General features: G+C 45.9%; 1 protein-coding gene across 2 annotated transcripts in view; it reads right to left on the bottom strand.

Moving 5' to 3' along the window:
- Positions 1 to 625: 625 nt before the first annotated feature.
- Positions 626 to 21,748, bottom strand: part of NUP210 (nucleoporin 210) — a 64,412-nt gene continuing 43,289 nt past the window's right edge. Inside the window, exons 21-40 of one of the 2 annotated variants that reach the window (XM_071550987.1) lie at positions 21,538 to 21,666; positions 20,760 to 20,887; positions 20,064 to 20,199; positions 19,711 to 19,773; positions 18,660 to 18,839; positions 17,255 to 17,335; positions 16,248 to 16,379; positions 15,916 to 16,071; positions 15,328 to 15,419; positions 13,596 to 13,770; positions 9,626 to 9,801; positions 8,154 to 8,371; positions 7,540 to 7,673; positions 6,725 to 6,848; positions 5,714 to 5,860; positions 3,477 to 3,727; positions 2,418 to 2,637; positions 1,599 to 1,691; positions 1,390 to 1,476; positions 626 to 963 (exon numbers count right to left, since the gene is read on the bottom strand). In XM_071550987.1, coding sequence (XP_071407088.1) covers positions 863 to 963; positions 1,390 to 1,476; positions 1,599 to 1,691; positions 2,418 to 2,637; positions 3,477 to 3,727; positions 5,714 to 5,860; positions 6,725 to 6,848; positions 7,540 to 7,673; positions 8,154 to 8,371; positions 9,626 to 9,801; positions 13,596 to 13,770; positions 15,328 to 15,419; positions 15,916 to 16,071; positions 16,248 to 16,379; positions 17,255 to 17,335; positions 18,660 to 18,839; positions 19,711 to 19,773; positions 20,064 to 20,199; positions 20,760 to 20,887; positions 21,538 to 21,666 — 2,823 coding nt within the window. In that variant the 3' untranslated portion in view covers positions 626 to 862. The remainder of the gene's footprint in view (positions 964 to 1,389; positions 1,477 to 1,598; positions 1,692 to 2,417; positions 2,638 to 3,476; positions 3,728 to 5,713; positions 5,861 to 6,724; positions 6,849 to 7,539; positions 7,674 to 8,153; positions 8,372 to 9,625; positions 9,802 to 13,595; positions 13,771 to 15,327; positions 15,420 to 15,915; positions 16,072 to 16,247; positions 16,380 to 17,254; positions 17,336 to 18,659; positions 18,840 to 19,710; positions 19,774 to 20,063; positions 20,200 to 20,759; positions 20,888 to 21,537; positions 21,667 to 21,748) is intronic. The other variant, XM_071550988.1, reaches the window with a different exon arrangement.

The raw sequence follows: 21,748 nt of genomic DNA on the forward strand, positions 1-21,748 counted from the left end.
TCAGGGAGCTTGCAGCAGGTTGGTTCCTAAACTGCACCAGTGCCCCCCTCCCCCCAGTTCATACTCTGGTTTTCTTGTCAGCTGACTGCAACTACTTGCCTAACAAACTAACAGTGAGCATTTGCCAAAGCACTCCCACCACTTGGAGCAGTTTGTTTTTCAGAACATTCAGTGCCAGACTCCTGAATGGGAAAGAGAAGCAAAAGGAGAGTAAAACCTTTCACTTCTGAAGTGTTTATCACAGGAGCACCGGGATATTCATTGCCCTTTCATGTCTGACTGAATGGAAACAGAGAAAGATCACATCATCCCTTAAAAACCCAAATGAACAAAGCGGGAACTTTGCATAAGCCTGGAAAATGAAGAGCTGCTTCTACAGCCACCACTGACTTCAGCAGGAATTGAAGATGCTTAGAGAAAACTAGGAGAAGTCCCTGACAACAAATACTAGGTGAAAAATTGTCAAAATATTTAAAAACATTACACTGCCAACAAAAGTGAAAATCAAGATTGGAAAATTGTGATTCCAAACATGGGGCTGTAGGAGGTGACGCACAAATAACTGTCCAGCACTAAACTCTGAACAGCCAAGCCACAAGAAAACTCATCAACATAAAGGAATCTTACAAGGCTTTATTAAAACATACAGATTCAAACAACATAACAAAAAGTGCTTACAGTACCAAGGAATACTGCAGTTGTACCCAAAGGTAATTCGAAAAGCCATAAACATAAAAAAATAAATTAAGAAACTAGTGACATTCAAGAGAAGACTTGAATTACATCACAGGTGCTGAAGGTCTCCACTTTGTTAAGGCACTGCTTTGTTGTGTCTGTTCTCCATCCCCAGTGGGGGGCTCTCCTACCGGGAGGCGTAACCTGTGCTCCAGAGTGACCGCGACCGCGATGGCGCCGCCCGCGGGTACGGAGCGCTGGGGGACACGGCAGGGGGCACCCTGCCACCTGAAACAGGGCAAGGACAGAGCAACAGTCACACCCGGGAATGGGGAGAGCAGGAGGAAACAAGTAACTGCTGCTGATCGTCTGCTGAACACTGGGAGGGAGCCTAATGATCCATGTGAAACAACTCCTTCAGCCTATTGCCTTCTGAAAAGAGACCAAAATTTTGTAGGTCGTCCTATCCAGGACTTTCTAAGTCTGAAGGAGGCACATCATATTTCATCTTACCATGCAACATTTATTTGAATTAGCCTTATTTTACCTGAAGCACCAGGCATGTGTGAGCCTGCAGCTCACTGTAACTTCAACACATCTGAACTAATGGGAATTACTTTTCCAGTGTGGATTACAGACCTCCCTACCTTCAATGACAATGCAACAGCCAGACTAGCCAATTAACTCACTCCTAAATGGGTGCCAGGTGCTTACTGTTAAGGGAGTCCTGAGAGCTGAAGGTACTTGAGGAGAACTCAGGGTTCCCGTACTCTTCATTCAGCGAGAAAAATGTGTAATAGGCTGCAAGACAGGCAAAAAACCCCAGAGTAACTTCATATGGAAATTATTCCTTTATACCTTACAGCTAAGGCATTGTAAGAAGTTATGGAAAGAAATACCTGTGCAGGCTTTCTTTCTCTTACCTATGATCATAACAGCTGTCCCTGCTAACAGTGCGAAGAGAGTGAAGATCATCACTTGGTAAGACGCAAAGTGCTGGAAGAGACTGGCTTCATCTGCACAACAGAGTAACAGGAGACAACATTGAGTTAAAAGAGCATCTTCTCCAATCTTCTTTAGAAGTTCTTAAACTGAAATAGCAGCATTTTATTTAGAGCAAGTAAGTGTCATCAACTTGAATAATACAACTTTGATTCTAGTGACTATTTCCAATGTAGTCCTCAAAATTTGGCAGTAGCACCTTTAGACATTGATTCAGGTTATAGTTGCCCCATCCCTAGAAGTGTCTAAGGCCAGATTAGATGGGGCTTGGAGCAACCTGGTCTAGTGGAATGTGTCCCTGCTCATGGCAGTGGTTGGAATGTGATGGGCTTTAAGGTCCCTTCCAAAACAAACCCTTCCGGGATTCTGTGATTCTCTATACAATGTCTTAGGTGTGTTTTTTACTTTCTCAGCCCCAAAATGCTGATGTGTTTTCAAAATAGCAAGGCATGCTTGGGAGTAAACAAAAACAGAGTGAAAAGAAATGACTTTCAGACACTACAGCTCTGGGATAGTTATGTCAACTTGGAGTATTCTACGCTGACCCCAAAGGACAGTATGTTCAACTTCAGTCACAATGAGCAATTGTATTCCAGTGTACTGGTCACAAAGAGCAGCTCATGTATCAAAGATAGTGTCAGCTGCCAGCACAGATTTTAACACGCCAAATTTATAACCTCATGAACACTAGTGAAAGTTAAAGGTTTATTCTAGTTTACAAAGTCCAGAGATAAACTTACATTTCGCTGGTGCTGTGGTTCTGTCCCTCAGGTAAACCACTGTCACTGGGATAGTGATGGACTGGTCAGTCATGGGACTGGAGACAGTCAGGGTGGTGGACAAGGAGCCCTGGCTGGGGACTCTGGGATCAGCCAGGCTAACAGTGTAGACCACGTAGCTGGACACCCCATAGAATTTCTCCTTCTCCATCACCTTCACTGTTGGGGATCCACATTTCACCTGCAGAGGGAAAAAAAACACCTGAAACAGACTGCTTGGGAGTATCGATCTTCCAGGCCAGAGGTCAGAAATCTGTTATTCCACAGAAACACAGAGCAATTCACCCCCCAGGAGGAGTCAGATGTGGTTGTACCTTTGCAGTGTCACCTGGGGCACACACCCCTGCCCCGCTTCCGGCCTCTTACCTGCTGTTTCCTTAGGTCTTGGCTAACCCCACACAGCAAAAATCCAAGGGTCCCTCTCTGGGCTGTGAGAACCACAGGCATTCACACAGGCATGTGGACAAGAACCTCCCCCCACCACAGGGATTAGCCAGGGTTCTGCTTCCAAACCAGTCAGCTGGTTAACAAGTGCCAGGCAGTACACTCAGCTGAGCCTGACATACTTTTACCACCCCAAAACCCCAGAACCAGATTGGGTGGGGCCCTGAGCAACCTGACCTAGAGAGCAGCATCCCTGCCTGTGGCAGGGGGTGGAACAAGATGAGTTTTAGGGTCCCTTCCAACCCAAACCATGCTGCGATTCTGTGAAAACAAAAGGGAAAACTGAGGAAGAATAAATTTCAAGATGAAGTGGGCACAGCACCAAACCTGACAGAGCTCAAGATGAGTTTGGATAACGCTCTCAGGCACATGGTGTGACTCTTGGGGACGGGCCTGTGCAGGGCTCAAGTTGGACTCCATGATCCTTGTGGGCCCTTTCAACTTGACCTATTCTGTCGTTCCTGAGATGGTTTCACAGAATAATCTTGACATGGTAAGGCTGGCATGGAGTGCCTTTGGTTAGAAAGCTCAAACTGCTTTCAGCTGTGCTGGGACACTTTGCAGCAACACACCCACCTCCAGGGTATCCAGAATGTCAGTGGTGCCAAATATCCTCAGGTCTGAGCTGGTGTACTGGTTGCTCAGATGCATTACAGTCTGGTCAGTGTAGAACCACCGCCCGAAGGGCACCTCGGCGGAGACCTGCTCTGCCAGGAAGGGGCTGCCCCGCACCGAGGCCCAGACCCTGAGAATGGCTTTGCTCCCGCTCAGGTGCTTCAGCTGCTTTGCACTGAGGCTGAGCACTGTGATGGAGCAGGTGTAGTGTCCTGCAGAAAAAAGAGCTGTTAATGGCTCATCCTTGGGATTCTTTTCTGGGATGTCTTCAGAGGGAAGTTGAAAAAGGTGGGAAAGCTCAAGCAAAAGTGAGATTAGGAGCATGCAGGTGAATGGGTCAAACATCACAATCCCAGAACTTAAACTAGAGTTATTCCTTGTTACAGAATAAGCATCATGAAAAAGGCCTGTCCCAGTTCAGCAGGTGGGACCAGTTTATCCCTGTGTAGGTGTGACCAAAGCTGGGCATTCTAAACCCTCTGGGCCATTGCCCAGCAACTGGTACCAATGGCCCATTTGTAGCAGCTGCCCAGGGCACACCTGAGCCCTCAGGCTGGGAGCTGGCTGGGAAAGAAGCCTGGCAGAGGAGCTGGGAGAACTCCCCTGCAGGGAGTCCTTGGCACCTCCACACCCACCTGAGGGCTCAGCTCTGCTCACGGGCCAGCAACAATTCCAAAATCCCCCCTGACTTTATCCCAGAGTCAGATCCCCCAGTGTGGAACTCCCTGCCCTGGGGGAGGGACTGGGGGCTCCCACCCAAACCTGAGGGGAGAGAATCTTGGGCTTTGGGGACTGGGGGACCACTCTTTGAACCCAGAGGAGGATCAGACCCTGGACAGGAGGAGCCCACCACTCTCCACCAGACTGTGCCATCATCTGCACCAACAGGTTTTTCACCTCCTTTTCCTTTGGACTCGGGGGAATCACGTGGGGCTCAGCACAGGGTCCACCAAACCCCACTGTGTTTGTGCCCCAGGGGGCTGGGTTAGACTGCTGGGGTTTGTGGGTTAAACCCAATTTCTCTTTGTGTCATTGCATTTATTGTAATCTTGTTATTAAATTGTAGGTCTGACTTAGATAATTTCTGTTGTGTTGGGTTCATTTCTCCTGCAGTTTTACCTTTAAACCAGCACAAGGCCACTCAGTGGCAGCTTCCAGTCACACTTTAATATGCCAGTGAGACTCAGTTCCACTTTGAACATAACAATTATGCTAATATTGACAGAAAGGCTTTACTGCAAATAAAATTTAACATCCTATTTAATATTCTTTTCAACTAATGTTAAAATTTTAGCCAGTTACCATTACCAGAGTCAAGTCTGTGAAGATGTAGTTTATTTATAAAAGCAGCTTTAAAGATTAGATATTCACCATGTTTACAGACTCACATGGGATCAATTTATGTGTTATTAGCAATAAAGGTAGTAAAACTTGCCCCCAGTACATAAGATAAAAAAGCATAAGGAACAAGCAGAACTTGTCAGGTCCATGTTTTCCCCTTATGTTCTTCCCCTAATGAGGTAACAGAGGGATATGCAGGGTAGAATAGTGTCTTATACCATGGGTGCAGGGACGAATCTAATGGGTAATTAATGTTCTTTCCATATTTCCATTAATGTTCTTTCCAATTGCCCCTCCTTTCAAGTCCAAGTTCAAGATGGTTTGGGGATACATCCCAGTTTTGGAATACTTGTCACTGGGATACTCCTTTGTTCTTTGACTTACTACAAAAACTCTGAAAATCATGAAATGGGCTACCCTGATTTGGCTTTCTCTGAAAAGCCACACATGTTTTAGTTCCAGGCAGAAAACACTTAAACAAGTGTCCATGTTATCAACTCCCTGAGGCCTGAGGTCCTGCATGGCAAAGCTCAGAGATTCAGAAGGAAAGAGAGTAGGGTTAGATCGGATGTTAAAGAGAAATTCCTGGCTGTGAGGGTGGGCAGGCCCTGGCACAGGTTGCCCAGAGAAGCTGTGGCTGCCCCATCCCTGGGAGTGTCCAAGGCCAGGTTGGACAAGGCTTGGGGCAACCTGGGCTGGTGGAAGGTGTCCCACCCCATGGCAGGGGTGGGGCTGGATGAGTTTTAAGATCCTTCCAACTCAATCCATCCTGGGACTCTGTAAAATCTGCTGAGTCTAAGAGCTTTTGGACTACACCCCAGGGTCTGTCTGCAGTGTGGCCTCTTGTCACATCTCACCTGAGTCTGCATCAAACCCAGGCTCTGCTGCAAAGACATCTCGTGCTGGGAAGTCAAACACGTCACTGCTGAACTCGAGATGGCAACTGATAATGGACTGTGGTTTTAACTCAGCAATGGCTTCAGTCTGAGCAGGCAAACACTTCCCTAGGGGAAGGGGAAAAAGTCAATCTCTAATTAATTACAAAATAAAACTGTAACTAATTAATTTTAATTAATTAAAAGCAAGAGCGTGGCTTGTCATATCAGGTTATTCTGCCACCTCCTGAAATAGTTTCACAAGGTTATGATGATCTTAAGGTTGCTGGAAATCAGACAGCTGTTCCAGCTCCGGTCTAATCCCAAAGAGACAGCAATGAAAATTTTATATGTTGTGGGGTTTTCTTGACGGGAATAATTTATTTACAGCAAAGCATGAACTAGAGAGAATTTCCAGCCCAGATGTCTCCTGAATAATTGTATGAATCTGTGAGTCTCCATCTATATTTTAGTATCTGGCAAGATGTTTTTTTGGTAGGCTAATAATTTACATAAGGCACAATAAAATACTATTGGAACATGTACTAAGTGTAAAGCTAAAAAGTAAAGGGATCTATAATCACACAAATTACAGCTTCTTAAACAGAGGTCACAGTATGATGCTTAATCTTGGTATAGACTCCAGTGGGTTAAGACTGGTAATTGCTTTAAACATGTTCAATAAGAAAATATAACTCCAAGAAGGCAACTGGAACTAAACATACAATCAGCTGATGGCCCGTTAACTGGGGTTTTTTAATATGATCAAAGGATATTCCTATTATCTACTGATTTTATTAGTTGTGAAATACTAATAGTGCCCCAGAACACTTTCCAAATTCTGTCACAAGGCCCTAAGATTGTTCTGGAGCTCCTGGGTCTGGAAAGGCACTAAAAGTTTCCAGGAATCTTGGTACCGTAGTTTCACAGACCCTTGAACAACAAACAAAAATACACAAACACACAATAAACATAAGAATTTTTTCATCATACCTCTCAAATTGTTATGTTTTTCCCCAATTGAAACTATCACTTTTGAGGCTGCAGCTCCCTGCAGGTTTGTGTGCAGGCCACTGACATGCACTGCTGTGGTCCTCTGAGGTGCAGTAATTAGGATCTGCAAAGAGGATCAACCACATTGTTAACAAAAACTGTTCAAACAAATAAAAATGAAGGCAAAACCAGACTGAACTGGTTGTGTAAGGCTCCAAGAGGTCATGGTTTTCTTTGAAATCCTGCATTTCTCTAATATTAGGAACTGCTTTTCAAGGCAATTTAAGCTAGCAAAAACATTTTGTCTTTCCACCCAACCCCCAGAAGTTAATATGCATAAAGCTCTATGTCTAAATTTAATTTAAAAAGAATGTCTAGTGCTTGTGTTGGCTGATGCAGTGAATTGTGTCAACAGCACAATTACACTGCAGCTAAACAAAATAATTTAGTGGAGTCCTTCTGATCAGTGATGCACAGCACTTGAGGGAGTTCTCGCTGGCATCTCCTCCTGCAGTGAAGCTTCATTCATAAAAGCAGTCACTCTAAAAGTTGTTTGGCATCAGGGAACAACTTGGCCAACAAAGGGATCAAAATGGACAGCAAAAGAACAGTATAGGTGAAAAACCAAGCTTATTATGCTGAATGTCCCTCCTTAGCATAGATGATTAAAATAAGTGATGTGTTTGGACACACACCAAATACTTTCCAAGCACAAAAGAACATTTCTGAGTATTTATAACAACACCCTCCCTAGAACACAGTTTGGGGAGGGCCCCACCAAGCAGAGCAGGCTCCAGGAGCTACCAGTGCCTCACCTCTCTGTATGTTTTGAGCAGCCCAGGGATCTCGTAGTAGATGGTGACCAGCCCAGGGTCCCTGGCCAGGGCCACACCAGCCTTGGGGTCGAGGAGCAGAGCACTGGAGGAGGAGCTCCACGTGCCAGGCAGGCCTGCAACACACCCCATGGACACAAACTGCTGCTGGCTGAGGCATTCCAAGGGCACCCTGGTGTTCATTCCAAGGGCACACCCTGCCCAGTGCACACACCCCACACTCCAGGGGCTCGTGCTGCAAGGCTGGCAGCCCAACACCATACTGAGCACAGCTGCTCTGGCAAAAGCACACCAATACCAAGAATCAAACATGGTTAGTGAAGACACTCCTGACCCTGCGTGATTCCCATAAAAATAAGCCTTTCCAGCCAGTGGAACAGAGATGACTGCAGTCTCATACTCAGGAATTCAATACAAGAGACATATTGCATGGTACAATTAAAACTAGAGGAGTTGATCAAACCTATTTTTATCATTAACAAGAACAGTGACATTTGATTCTGAACAAACATCATAAATTATGCATTTCTTTTCCTGAGAAGGAGCAAGAGCCACAGTGATGTCACATGGAACAGCTGCTAAGCAAGGCCACTCACCCTCCTGGGTAGGCAGAGAGGAGCTCAGGCAGAGGACATCTCCCAGCCCCACGTCTGGCAGCTCAGGGAAGATGGCATGTTGGACAGGCAGGGGCACATAGTCTGCAATGCCACTGTGCTCTGCATCCCACACTCTGAGCAAGGTCAGCCCCACGTTCACGAGCCGGACCACAAAGGTGTTGTTGGTGGCTCCTTTGCCGATCTGTACAAAGTCGTCTCTGCACACAAAGAAACTCTCTGTGTTAATGGCTAATGCCATGGTGTCTTCAACGCACAGGAGGTACTGAGCTCTTTTCAGATGGCTGACTACTTGTTTTCAGCAACAGCCATCTTTTAATAAAGTCCAACAAAGCATGGAAATTATAACAATTATTTATGTGCTATTTAGGTGCTACTGAGGCAAATTGCAGTACTCACATCATTATGCTGAGGAAATACCAAGGTCATAATTATGTATGAAAACTACTTCTTAATTTTAGGAATTGTAGAGCTTTAGCTTTAGGTTTCCCTTTTCTCAAGGGAGTGAAGAAGCAAAGAAATCTGACCACCACTATGCAGCTTCCCAGACATAACTTTACAAAGCCAAATCCCATTGGACTGTGAGTTCTGGTGTTTCCCCAAACTCAGCTCTCCCAAATACAGTGAACACAAAGCACCCTGCCCAGACTGCCACCCTGGCAGCACCAGAGAGCCCTGCAGGTTCTAGCAGAGCTGGGTCTCTGCAGCTGCACTGCTGAGCAGGGCCTCTCTGAGGCTCCTCAGGAGCCTTGGGCTGGAGCAGCTCTGCAGTGGCAGGGCAGGGTTAGCTCAGGGGTGTCTGCATGCTACTGAAGTAACAGAAAAGAGAAAATCTTGGGTTCAACCTCTTTTTTTTTTTCCTTTTTCATCATCATCCGTGTAAGTGCAAGGTGCTCTGCAGAAAACAAGCACTGTTGCTGTAACAGAATTAGTGGTACTTACTAATGACCACAGAAGGTGGTTTATTGTCCTTCTTCTTTGAGGCAGAGACCAAAAGGCCCTTTGAGGCTTGGCTCTGCTGTGCAAGGGCTGTACCAGCAGATCTGAACAGACAACCCCGGTGCAGAACGTTCCCCCTTACACAAGCCCTCCGTGAGTCAGTGTGGTAGAGCTCTGGAGGGCAGAACTGAGCAGCCCTGATGGCTCAGTGGTTTCTGTGGGACACTGATGTGTGCAGGGGGATGATTCAGAGCCACTCAGAACACAGCCCAGCTCCAGCAGGCCCCAATGGGATCACTCTTCTCTGGGCAGCTTTCCATGGGCAGGGAACATCGATTGCTAACTGCAACTCTCCTTCCTGCTACAGTGCCTCTGAGGAGCTCAGGGACAAACCCTCTTTTTGCTAATCCCAGCCCAAGCTGTACCTTCTCTTGGTATCTTCAGAACAATCTTTGTTCAGTGTGTGCCTGGCCTTTCTCTGTTCTCTTTAACTACCACCTGTGACAGACACCCACCTGTTGGTTGCCAGGTTGAACACAGAATTATGTGAATGGAAAGTATCTCCAGAGCTGTCATGAAAATGGACTGTAAATGTGAGTGTCACACCCAGGGGCAGAGCTGGCAAGGCCTCCTTGTCCTGTGTGAGCAGAATGGGACTCATGGAGATCCTCAAGTATGAGACGAGGCAGACCTGGAAAAACATCAGCAGTTAGAAGGAAAGTTAAACTGCTTTTTATGATTCCTCTTTAAAAATAACCTAAAAGGATTCTTATTATGCAAATATAAAAAGCTTCCTTTCTGAACTCAGCCTTTTTTTCTAATGCCACTAGGAGCTGAACCAATGATCATGTAGGAAAACACATCACATGCAGACTTCAGAGAGCACACTACTATCCTAGAAATCCAAACTGTTAAGATTCCCTGGATATGCAAGAGAGCAAGTGGCCCCTAGACCTCTGCCTCAGTAATTCCTGAAATAAAAGGTGCAATTAATTCCTCAGTTATTACAAGAGGAGTAACTCACAATATGGGAGTAAAGGGTTGGAAGGGTCACTGTTCCCAACTCCCAGGGGCTGGAATGGGCACTGTTCCCCATTCCCAGGGCTGGAATTGTCACTGTTCCCCATTCCCGGGGGATGGAATGGTCACTGTTCCCCATTCCCAGGGGCTGGAATGGTCACAGTTCCCCATTCCCAAGGCTGGAATGGGCACTGTTCCCAGCTCCCAGGGGATGGAATGGTCACAGTTCCCCAGCTCCCAGGGCTGGAATGGTCACTGTTCCCAGCTCCCAGGGGCTGGAATGGTCACTGTTCCCAGCTCCCAGGGGCTGGAATGGGCACTGTTCCCAGCTCCCAGGGGCTGGAATGGTCACTGTTCCCAGCTCCCAGGGGCTGGAATGGTCACTGTTCCCAGCTCCCAGGGGCTGGAATGGTCACTGTTCCCAGCTCCCAGGGGGTGGAATGGTCACTGTTCCCCATTCCCAGGGGCTGGAATGGGCACTGTTCCCAGCTCCCAGGGGGTGGAATGGTCACTCTTCCCCATTCCCAGGGGCTGGAATGGGCACTGTTCCCAGCTCCCAGGGGATGGAATGGTCACTGTTCCCAGCTCCCAGGGGGTGGAATGGTCACTGTTCCCCATTCCCAGGGGCTGGAATGGGCACTGTTCCCAGCTCCCAGGGGCTGGAATGGTCACTGTTCCCAGCTCCCAGGGGGTGGAATGGTCACTGTTCCCCATTCCCAGGGGCTGGAATGGGCACTGTTCCCAGCTCCCAGGGGATGGAATGGGCACTCTTCCCCATTCCCAGGGCTGGAATGGTCACTGTCCCCCATTCCCAGGGGCTGGAATGGTCACTGTCCCCCATTCCCAGGGGATGGAAAGGTCACTGTCCCCCATTCCCAGGGGATGGAATGGTCACTGTCCCCCATTCCCAGGGGCTGGAATGGTCACTGTTCCCAGCTCCCAGGGCTGCAAAGGTCACTGTTTCCAGCACCCAGGGGATGGAATGGTCACTGTTCCCCATTCCCAGGGCTGGAATGGTCACTGTTCCCCATTCCCAGGGGATGGAATGGTCACTGTTCCCCATTCCCAGGGGCTGGAATGGTCACTGTTCCCAGCTCCCAGGGGATGGAATGGTCACTGTTCCCCATTCCCAGAGGCTGGAATGGTCACTGTTGCCCAGCTTCTAACTGTATCTGCTCTTTCTGTTACAGCTGTTGGAAAATAAATTATGGAAGAACAGAGAGAGCAAAACCCCTCAAATATATTGAGAAAACTATTTTAAAAGAAGCCCTCAAGCTTATCTTGCAGGAAAATCCCTCTTTTCTGACCTAAGAGGCTCAGCTAAAACGTAAAACTCTGCAATGTGAAAATGTACATGTCACAACTTAAAAAGGAAAGGACAAATTTGGCCTCAAGCAAAATACATCTTTGGTGAATCCAAAAACGTGGCTACAATATCAGTATATACAAATGTGTGCTCCAGGCTGGTATCAGCAGCTAAAGTCTCAGTGCTAAAGTCTCAGACCTGTGCCCAGCGAGCTGAGGGTACCAGCCAACAAAAACTCCATTTCCCTGACAGATTTTCAAGCTTGCTTTACTTTAAAATCTCAGCAACTGTCCCACAAGGGACAACTGCTAAATTTAATATTGATGAAAACAGCTCTTTTACTGTTAAAGCATCTCATTTTGTGAAGTGTTCTTTTTATTAAAATAAAAATCCAGAGTATAGCTGGTCCAGGCAACTGCTTTGCCACTCCCACACTCAGCACACTGTCCCTCCCTGCTTCCCCTGTCTTATGTAAGAGGCTTTTTTTGAGCAAAGTTGAAGGTCTAAGTGTTAAGTGATGCTGCTGCAGCAGTTTGGTTGTTAATTGTGTGCAGTTGTAAACAGACAACACCAGATCTTATGAAAGAAGGATGGTGTGAAGGAGAGCTCTGACCTACAATGACACAACAGATTCCAGCTCGTTCCCAGCTCTGTCACAAGTTTTTTGATGTGACCTTCAGCAAAATCTCTCTAACTCTCTCTGTTCTTCAGCCATAAAATGAACCAGCAGCACTGGGTTACCTCACAAAGTCACTGGGAGGGTAAAAAGATCATTTCCATAAAAGCAGTAGAGTTGTACTAAGTACAGGAAAACAAATGAGCTGTACAAGATGCTGAACTGAGGTGGTTCCTACTACAGAGAGCTCAGCAGCTCAGCCTCACTGTGCACTGACTGCACATATCCTGGGCACAGAACAGGCTCACAAAGGGGGATTTGACCTCAGTCCCACCATGTGCTGACTAAATGTCATTGGAGCCAGCCCTAACCTCATTAGGTGTCTGTCACTCCCTGGATCCAGCAGGGAAGGGACAGGACAAGGTCACCTGTAACAGAGCTGCAGAAATTCCCTGCCACCACCTCCCAGCAGGAGAGGCACCAGTGACACTGAGCCCCAGTGCTGGCTCATTCACCACCTAGGAGGACAGACCCACATGCTGCCCCACAGGCAAAGCTGAACGTGATGGAAAAAAGCTGAATTCAAATTAACAAACCCACCAAGCCACTTCCCAGTGATTACAGGAGCTCAACTTCCATATAATTTAAAGTCAGCACTCAATTGGATGCCCTTCTCCTTCAGCTGGGACACAGGAAGGATGCTGTCAGGAGCAAGGGGAGCAGTGGGTATCTCAAGGCTCATGTTGCCAGATGCACAAAGCCCTTGGCACAAGGATTTCTGAGCAGAGATGATGTTCCCTTGTGTCACAAGTCCCCAGCCAGCGAGATACATCAGGGTTCCCATGACAACATTCCATCAACAGATGAAGTTTTGGGAGAGAAAAGCATTCCATGAGCTGAACCAAACTGCTGGGCTTTGTGGGAAACTTGTCCTGCCCCGAAGCCCCCACAACTCAGTGTGGTTCAGGCTCCCAGAGCAGCCCTGGACAGGCTCCCTGCCTGCTCACCAAACACAGGTAACAGCAGTCTGGGGGAGGACAGGCTCTCTCACGCAGCTTCTCAGTCCCTGCAAAAGCTGAACTGCTGGGGAACAGCAGAGAAAATCAAAAGTGGGGGCACTGCACAGTTGCATCTCTCATATCTTGAAAATCTGTGTGTTGCTTAGGCACCTCACAGCAGATGCTGCACTTATGTGCCTGGCTCCAGAGGATATTTGCATTTCCACACACTGCAAAATGGCATTAACTTTTTTTAAATTTCAACTTCTGCAATTATCAGCTTTCTAAGAGATTTTTAGGACAAACTTCCTTCAAAAGAAGAATTTAAGGCACAGAGGCTTTGTTTACAAAACTGACCAAATTTAAGAATTTGCTGGGATTTAATGTTTATCCATCTAAATTGAGTACACTAAACTTCCTTGAATGCTCAGAGCTGACTATAATTTCCCATAATGCATGTTTTTCAGAAGTGAAGTTCAAGATGTGTAGCCACAATCCCTGTTGCAGAGGTGAAGACGTACTTGAGGAAACTACTAAGATAGTACCTTAACAGCAGCTGTGGTGGTCTGGTTGGTCCCAAAGGATTCTTGGGAAATCACTTCAAGTGTTGATGATCCAGTCACAGACCCAGATCTGAGGAAACCTCTCTCATCAACTCTCACAACAGGAACTTTACCTGGTTCCTCCAGAATACGATATCTCAGGGCAGCCACTTGGTCCCTTAACAAAGCAAACAAGCAAAACAGAAAAAGAAAAAAGCAGAGAACCTTTTAAATGAGTAAAACCAATATATTATGAAAATCTCAAATATTTATTTATGTGGGTTTTTCCATGTGTCTGCAACAACAACAAGCAAAGTCTGTGTTATAGTCTAAGAAAGCAAAGTTTAAGTTCTGATTCAAGCTCACTTGAAGACTTATCTAGATTTAGGCATGTATTGAAATCCAGTTTCCATCCACTTATGTAAAGAGGACTCCAGACAATTCCATCTGAGGCTACACCAACCAGCCACTGCCATCATCTGCTGCACACAATGCTCAGAGGGAGGTTAGTCTGGCAGGGCCAATGCTGGTATTAGACATAAAATCAGAGCCTTGATTAAGTGGATCTCCTCACTTTCCTGGAAGTGGTTTTGTAGACAAGGTTAATTTTTGGAATAGCTCTCACCATGGTATTTGCATATTAAATAGAGTCAGCCAATACATCAACTGCAATTAGTGGGCATTCTGACACTTTGGCTGCTTTGAAGTATCACTTATCACATCTTCTAACAGATCTGTGATTTTTTTCTTTTCCCTTCCAAGCTCCCCCATATAGAAATACATAAAGAGAAATACTCTACTTTATCCTAGTAAAAAAAGGATTAGAGCTGGATTCTAGTGGGCAATAGTGTAACTGGTTTTGGTGGAGTTCAGAGACAGGGGCTCCAAGACTGGATGGTGAAGATATTGGGGCAAAGACATGTACAAACATCTGTCTATCAAATTCATGACTAATTCATCAGAAAAACTCCTCAGGAGAGAGAGAGCAGATCATCAGTGACTACTAATGACAGTGCTCCTGAGTAACTGTTTCTAAAGCAGATGCTGAACAACTGTGGTCACTGAGCTCCAGCTCAAAGGCCAGGCTGGGACAGGGCTTGGAGCAACCTGGCATAGTGGGAGATGTCCATGCCCATGGCAGGGGGTGGCACTGGATGGGCTTTAAGGTCCCTTCCAACCCAAACCAGTCTGAGATTTGGTGAAATCAAGGGTTCCCTCCTCTTAAAAACTAAATGCATCTAAAGCCTTGCCCTCAGTGTGTGTCCTGCTGTCTGTATGTGCACATTTTCATGCTGGGAAACCCACAATTCAAGCCTGAAATGAGTCTGAAATGTCAGTCTTTGAAAACAGATTATGTAAAAAGAATTTCTCATTTGTAAATGACATTTTAATCTGAAAATCCAGCACAGCCTCTGTGTAAGAAATACAGAGGTATAAAGCCTCAATCAGCCATGAAAAGCTCTGCTGGAAGCAGGCTACTGCTTTAACTGGCTCAGCAGCTGTTAAAGAAGTATCTAAAAGTTCCCAATAGTGAATGACTTTTCTAGCTACAATCTGATACAAGCTTTGACAAAGCCCCAGAGAACAGATAAGATACCATTAACCACCAGGTAAGTTGTGTATTAAATGTGCTGTGATAGTCTTTAGAAGACTGAGCCAGCCTCCTCCCCACAAAACTGCCTCTGGCTCTGATGAGGAGCTGCCACAAGTCGCAGTGTGAGAGCTCATCACTGACCTGTTTGTCCGAAGTTTGATAAAGGAATTTGGGGACATTAAGATCTGCTCTGTTTCTACTCCTGGAGTGACCAGCTGAAGGTTTTCAAACACCTGGAAAATAAAGAGGCATTTGAGCCTACTGTTGTGTGCAGCAAGGAATTTACTTGTATTTATTTAATCTTCAAAACAAAAGGAACCAAAATAGAACTCTAACACTTTTTTCCCCTTGTACATATATATGGTGAAAAATGACAACTGAACATGAGTATTTGAGAAAGGGATAAGCAGTATCCTCTACAAAGTATTCCAAAAAGCATTTATTTCCAGGGCTATGGCTAAACTAGGAAGTAGCATGAAAAAAGAAGATTTCTCAAGAGAAATGGTGTTGAAGATCCCACATTCACCACAGTTACTTTAGGCCACCCCAAAGCTGAGCCCATGAACTGAATGCCCACATGAGGAATATTGTACAAACAAGAGTAAGGCTCAAAGATTAACCAAAGCTGAAGCTACTCCTTTGCATTTCAAATTCCTGACTTCAAACAGAGACTTGAATTCAGTTCTGAAACAGGTATGTAAATATTGACTGTGAGGAAGATCATCTTGCCTGAATTTGGATCTCATCAGACAGTTCTTCTGCTATGTAGAACTGGTTGGCTGCAGGATCAAGGACCTTCACAACAACTTTCAGGCCTGTTCTTCCCTTTACTCTGCCATAAACATCCACTGCAAAGTTGTATTTTGCAGGAAGCTGAACAGAAGCCTTGGACAGGAGAAAGTGATGAAAATATAACTCATGAGAGGAGCAGACACAGGAACAGAGGAAATGCCACCCCAGTGCTGACAATCACTTGGGGGTTTTGTGAGTGGAGGCAGCAATATCTCCTCCATTGTCCCTATGTGCCAGTTCCCTTTTCCCAGGATATACACACACTTTACCTCACTGTGCCTGGTCTTGACATCCAGAGTGTCCCTCTTTGTGACAGACCAGTGGAACGTTAACCCCGGCACGGCATTGCCAAATGAGAAAGGGGTCAGGCTGCTGGTGATGCCCATGACATAAACTGGCATCTAGAGACAGAGAAACCAACCTGCTCAGGCAACTCAGTGATGGCAACAAAGCATCTGCACACAGCAAAGAGAATTAAACTGATAAAGAGATGGTGTCTCTTATCAAGAAAATGGTTTGGCTGCTGTTTAAGATGTACCACACAGAAGACTCAACCACCAATTTGCCAACAGTCAGTTTTGATTCCTTCTCATTTGGTACATGCTCTACAAACACACAAAACAGGGATTTTCAAGTTTTTATTTTTCATGTTCAAAGCAATTTATTCACCTGGGATCAATAAGCTGCAATCACTTTCCATTTTGGAATGAATAACTAATAGGGGAATATGGACTCTTCAAAAATAGACTTAAAAAAGATAGTTTAAGCAATATCTGGTGTTGTGGATATAACAGACACACTGGAGATTGTTAGCACACAAAGGAAGGAAGTCTCCACTGCAAACAGAATTAAGATGAGAGAACCCTTCTCCAGATGAAAGGAGGGCCTGAATTACAAAAAATCTGAGGAGGCAAACTTGTTATGAATTCTGCTTTAGTATCAGAGAATGCCAGGATGGTTTGGGTTGTAAGAGACCTTAAAGCCCATCCAGTGCCACCCCTGCCATGGGCAGGGACACCTCCCACCAGCCCAGGGTGCTGCAAGCCCTGTCCAACCTGGCCTGCGACACTCCCAGGGATGGGGCAGCCACAGCTTCTCTGGGCACCTGTGCCAGGGCCTGCCCACCCTCCCAGAGAAGCTTCTCCCTGCCAGCACATTCCCTCCTGCAGCAGCCCTGGTGCCTCTGGGGGCTGCAGTGCCATTCCCAGATGGTCTGACAGGATTGGGCAGAGCTCAGCCTGGAAAGGCAGGAGGGGCAGAGCCCAAAGCCACCCACCTGGGTGCCAGCTTTCAGCCGTGTGACGGGTGCCCGGATCCTGACAGCTGACAGCTGCACCACCTCCACCTCCACCTCGTCCTGCCAAGGAGGAAGGGAAGGCACTGTGAGCACTGCAAATGGGAACAAGGTTTCACTTTCAAGCTCTCTGTTTTGCCATTATCTAGTGACCATTGCCATGTGATTTGCATGTAACGTGTCAGAGCAAATACAGATGGACAAATTCAGGGGGACTGCAGAAAGCTACAAAAGCATTAACTTTGGATTGATAGACATTTTAAAATTTAAAATTGGAAACTGAAAGAAACCTCTCTGCTCAAAGTTATGACACCATGAATGACGGAGCTCAGAGGTGACAGACAGCAAGGGACAAGACCATAGGGGTCCCCAGGAGAAGAGGGATGAATAAATCCAAGAGTTAAAGACAGACATTGCGAGATTTAGAAGGAAATGAGGATTGTAGAGCAACACATGGGACAATCCAGAATAAAAGGACGATATATGTGACACCCTGATGTCTCCTTTTCACATATCCTGACATTCCTGATAGGTTTTATTCCTGGTATGTACTGGGGAGGAAAGGTCAGACCTGGACCTTGCTGGGCAGCAGATTCAGCTTTTAAGTTCACTTTGCCTCCTGCCACAGCATCAGGGCAGACTGCTGCTCACACATTCAAAAGCACAGATTTCTTTATATATTTTTTTTAATTACTTTGTCTCCTCTTGACCTGTGCTGACATCTCTCAAGCAGCAGAGCTTTGTGGTTCACAGCAGCTGTCCTGTCTTGACCTCAGAGAAAGAAGTCATAAGATTTGGCCCAAGTTCTGGTGCCCTGAGCCTCAAGTAAGTCCCAAGGACTTGTGCTCCCTCACAGGCGTGTTCAGCTCCTTGATGCTCAGCTGTAGGAAATTCTAAGGATGCAGATTCTGATGGGTCCAGAGCACAGAACAGATGAGTGTGATGTTTGCTGTGTTTCTTGGACTACACCTGCCTTCTGGATCCTGCTGACTTGAGACATGCTAAGCTGTAAGGGGATGCAGGCAAGGACAACCTTCTGCTATGTTAGAAGGGCTTCCGAGATGGGCTTTTCCAGATGCACTGATCAATTTTAAAGGTACCCCACAGGTCATAAAACCTCCCTGGGTTATCTGCAAAACTTTGGTTTAAGGCACAGCAAAGCTTTACCTACCTGTTCAAAGTGCCACCTGTGCCTGCACATGTGTAAGTTCACAGGCCAGAGAGTAAGAAACACAGGGAGTAAGAAACACAGAGTTTTCATCCTCAGGAAACCAGGGAAGTGCGCAAGACAACACTGCTAATGCAGAAAGATTATCTGACCCCTTTTAGAGCCAAAGCCATGAGTCAGAGAGCCTCTCTCAGCCCTAAACAGTACCACAAACATTACCTGGGACACCACCATGAGTCTCCCTGTCTCTGGATCCACAGCCTGCACCACTCCTGTGACCATCCCACTGCCAATGGCTGCCCCTCTGACCAGCCCTGTGTTGGTCACTGACGCCACGTGCTCATTGTCCACAGAGAAGATGATGTTGGACAGGGACTGGGGACCTCCTTCAGAAGTGACCTGTCATTAACAGCACACACAACAGCCCCAATTACCCTTCAGGTACTCTGCTGGTTGACCCTTCAGGGGACACCCTTCCTGCTCAGTGTCCTCAGTAAGAGGCTGGCTGATCTTGCCCAGGGCAGCTCAGGGCTGCTCTCACCTGCCCACCGGTCCCTGTGGGATGTCAGACGGGGAAATACATGAGCTAAGCACAGAAGGGGACCATGTGCTTTATAGACTGTCACAGGCTGATGTCACCTCCACTTCAGAAAGCTTCAGAAAACTTCTCTTCATCACTCATGGTACAGCTCTGCTCTGTGTTTCAGTCTGTACAACCACCCCACTATGCCCAAGTACAGGGAGGTGACAAATTCATTCATGCTGTGCTGGTATTTAACACCAGAGAAACTGACACTCCCTTGGCAAAAACAACTACAAATCCTTTGATCCAGCAATACAGAAGGTGGCTCAAGAATGAAACTATTCTTGTTCAGATGAGTATTCATCACAGAAATGTAGAGACATAGAATGGTTTAGGTGGGAAGGGACCTTAAAACTCATCTTGTTCCATGGGCAGGGACACCTCCCACCAGGCCCGGTTGCTCCAAGTCCCATCCAACTTGACCTTGGACACTTCCAGGGATGGGGCAGCCACAGCTTCTCTGGGCACCCTGTGCCAGGGCCTGCCCACCCTCACAGGGGAGAATTCCTTCCCAGTACCCCATCTGACCCTGCCCTCTGGCAGTGGGAAGCCATTCTCCTTATCCTGTCTCTCCAGACCCTTGTCCAAAGTCCCTCTCCAGCTCTCCTGTTGATCCATTCACTGTGAATGCAGCTAAATTGTAAAGTTGAATATCTACAATAAATATTACAAAAGAAGAGGACTCACCTGAATCGTGGCCCCAGTAATGAGGGTCACCTTCCTTGGCAGCAGCCTAAAATGGGGAAAGACCTAAAACCAGAAACAGGAATACTTGGGCTCAGGATATTTCAATCAGATAATTTATGTCACAAAACAGTGCAACTGTAAAACCCAGTCTTTACTTGCTTAATTACAGTAAATTGAGCATGCAGAAACTTAGCTCATCACTTGCAGTTAAACCCACTGAAATCTGAAACAGACTGGCATTTGGGCAACTTCTGGACAGAATGATCTTGTTTCTGGCAAATTAATTACTACACTGTAAGTAAAATGTGTATATTCCTATTTGACCATAACAAATTCTATCTGAAATCATTTACTTCAATCTGCTGTGGAGCAGAGTTGATTCTTTGTCCCTTTTTGTCAGCCACAGATGCTGTAAGACTCGTCTGCCCAACGGCCATGCCATGCACCAGGAAAGCAGCAGTGTGGTCATCCAGAGCTTCCCTGAGGGGGCTGCAGCAAGGAAACACATGGAACAGAGAAATTCAGGGAGGAAACTACATGAAAAACAAATGGAAAGGGCTTATTTAGTGCACAGCAGTTTTACCACAAGGCTAAGTGACTATGCCTTCAGTAAAATTAGGGTAACCATCGCATTTCTACACATAATGGCTCTTTGCAGCCTGTGTTTTATGTTAAAATTAAATACCTGAAATGAAAATAAAACAAGTAACAGACAGAATGAGATTGATAATATCAGGTGTGTGCTCACACAGAGCTCTCCGCTTGACACTATTTGCCAAGTCCCTACTTCTGAGATGCACAAAGCTTTACCAAACATTGTGTTGTATGAATTCCCTCCCATTCATCAGTCAACAGGATTTAGACTTAGTTTAGGCAATTTTCCTGACAAATAACGATTTTTTTACCATTTAACAGGTAATTAAGGCCTCACAAAAATAAAATAAATAAAACTTAAGTCACTGTAGTCACCATGCCTCCAAGCCAATACCTTTACTCATTTTTTGCCTGTTTTTATTTGCAGATTAATTAAAAAAACCCCATTAACTTACACAAGTGAGACAATCTGAGATGCTGCTCTTAGACTGAGATCCATGACAGCAAAGTATTTTGCCAGAAAAGGTTTCTTCAAGCCATCCAGAACTCTGACATAGGCTTTAACTGTTTGTCCAATCTCCACCTGAAACACACACATCCAGTCATTTTTCATTGAAACTATTCTTATTTATTTGCATAAACGTTTTCATTTTATGGTGTGTTACATTTGTAGGAGGATAGGAGAGATAGAGCCCCAAGGTTAGATCAGCACTGATTTTAAAGACTAATCCCTGACAACTAGAGTTAGTGTCAAATGAAATAAATGAATTCAGGTCTTTCAGCTGGCAAGGGCATAATTAAAACATCCAGAAATATCAACACTTATTTTGTTTAAGGCACACCCAAGCTGGCAAGAGAAATGAGCTGGACATTTTTTTGTTGTTCACTTTTAAAACCTGACATATGGAAAATGACCTTGGGGCAAAACCTATTCCTAAAAGAATTGCTCACATGCACTTTAAACAAGAGGCAATGGAAATGAGCGTGTCCATATGAATTATGGATTAACACTGCTGTGGAAATGCAAAAAGGTGAGAAATGAAGTGAGAGATACCTGATACTCTGAGACACTTACAACCTAAAGGGATAAATCAGGGAGGGGGAAACAGAGATCCAGGGAGCTCATGGTGTTTCTGTGGCAGCATCTTGTACGTGTCTCATGTCCATGTTCATGAACAGCACTGGGATCAGGGCAGGCTGAGCAGCCACCAGTGCTAGTTCTAAGCCACCAACCTTGTCACCAACTCGGACATACAGCTCCTGGATATCAGACACATGGATTTCAGCTTCAGCAGGTGCAGGGAAAGCCAGACACAAGTCATGGATCATTACACTCACTGATCCTGGAAGCAGAGGCTGCACCTGCAATGCCAAAAGAAAACTGCATTCTAGCACTTACATTCATTGTTTGTTGCCCATAGGATAACATTTGTATCACTTTCCA

This window comes from Pithys albifrons, chromosome 3, assembly GCF_047495875.1.
Source record: "Pithys albifrons albifrons isolate INPA30051 chromosome 3, PitAlb_v1, whole genome shotgun sequence".
Taxonomy (NCBI): Eukaryota; Metazoa; Chordata; class Aves; order Passeriformes; family Thamnophilidae; genus Pithys; species Pithys albifrons.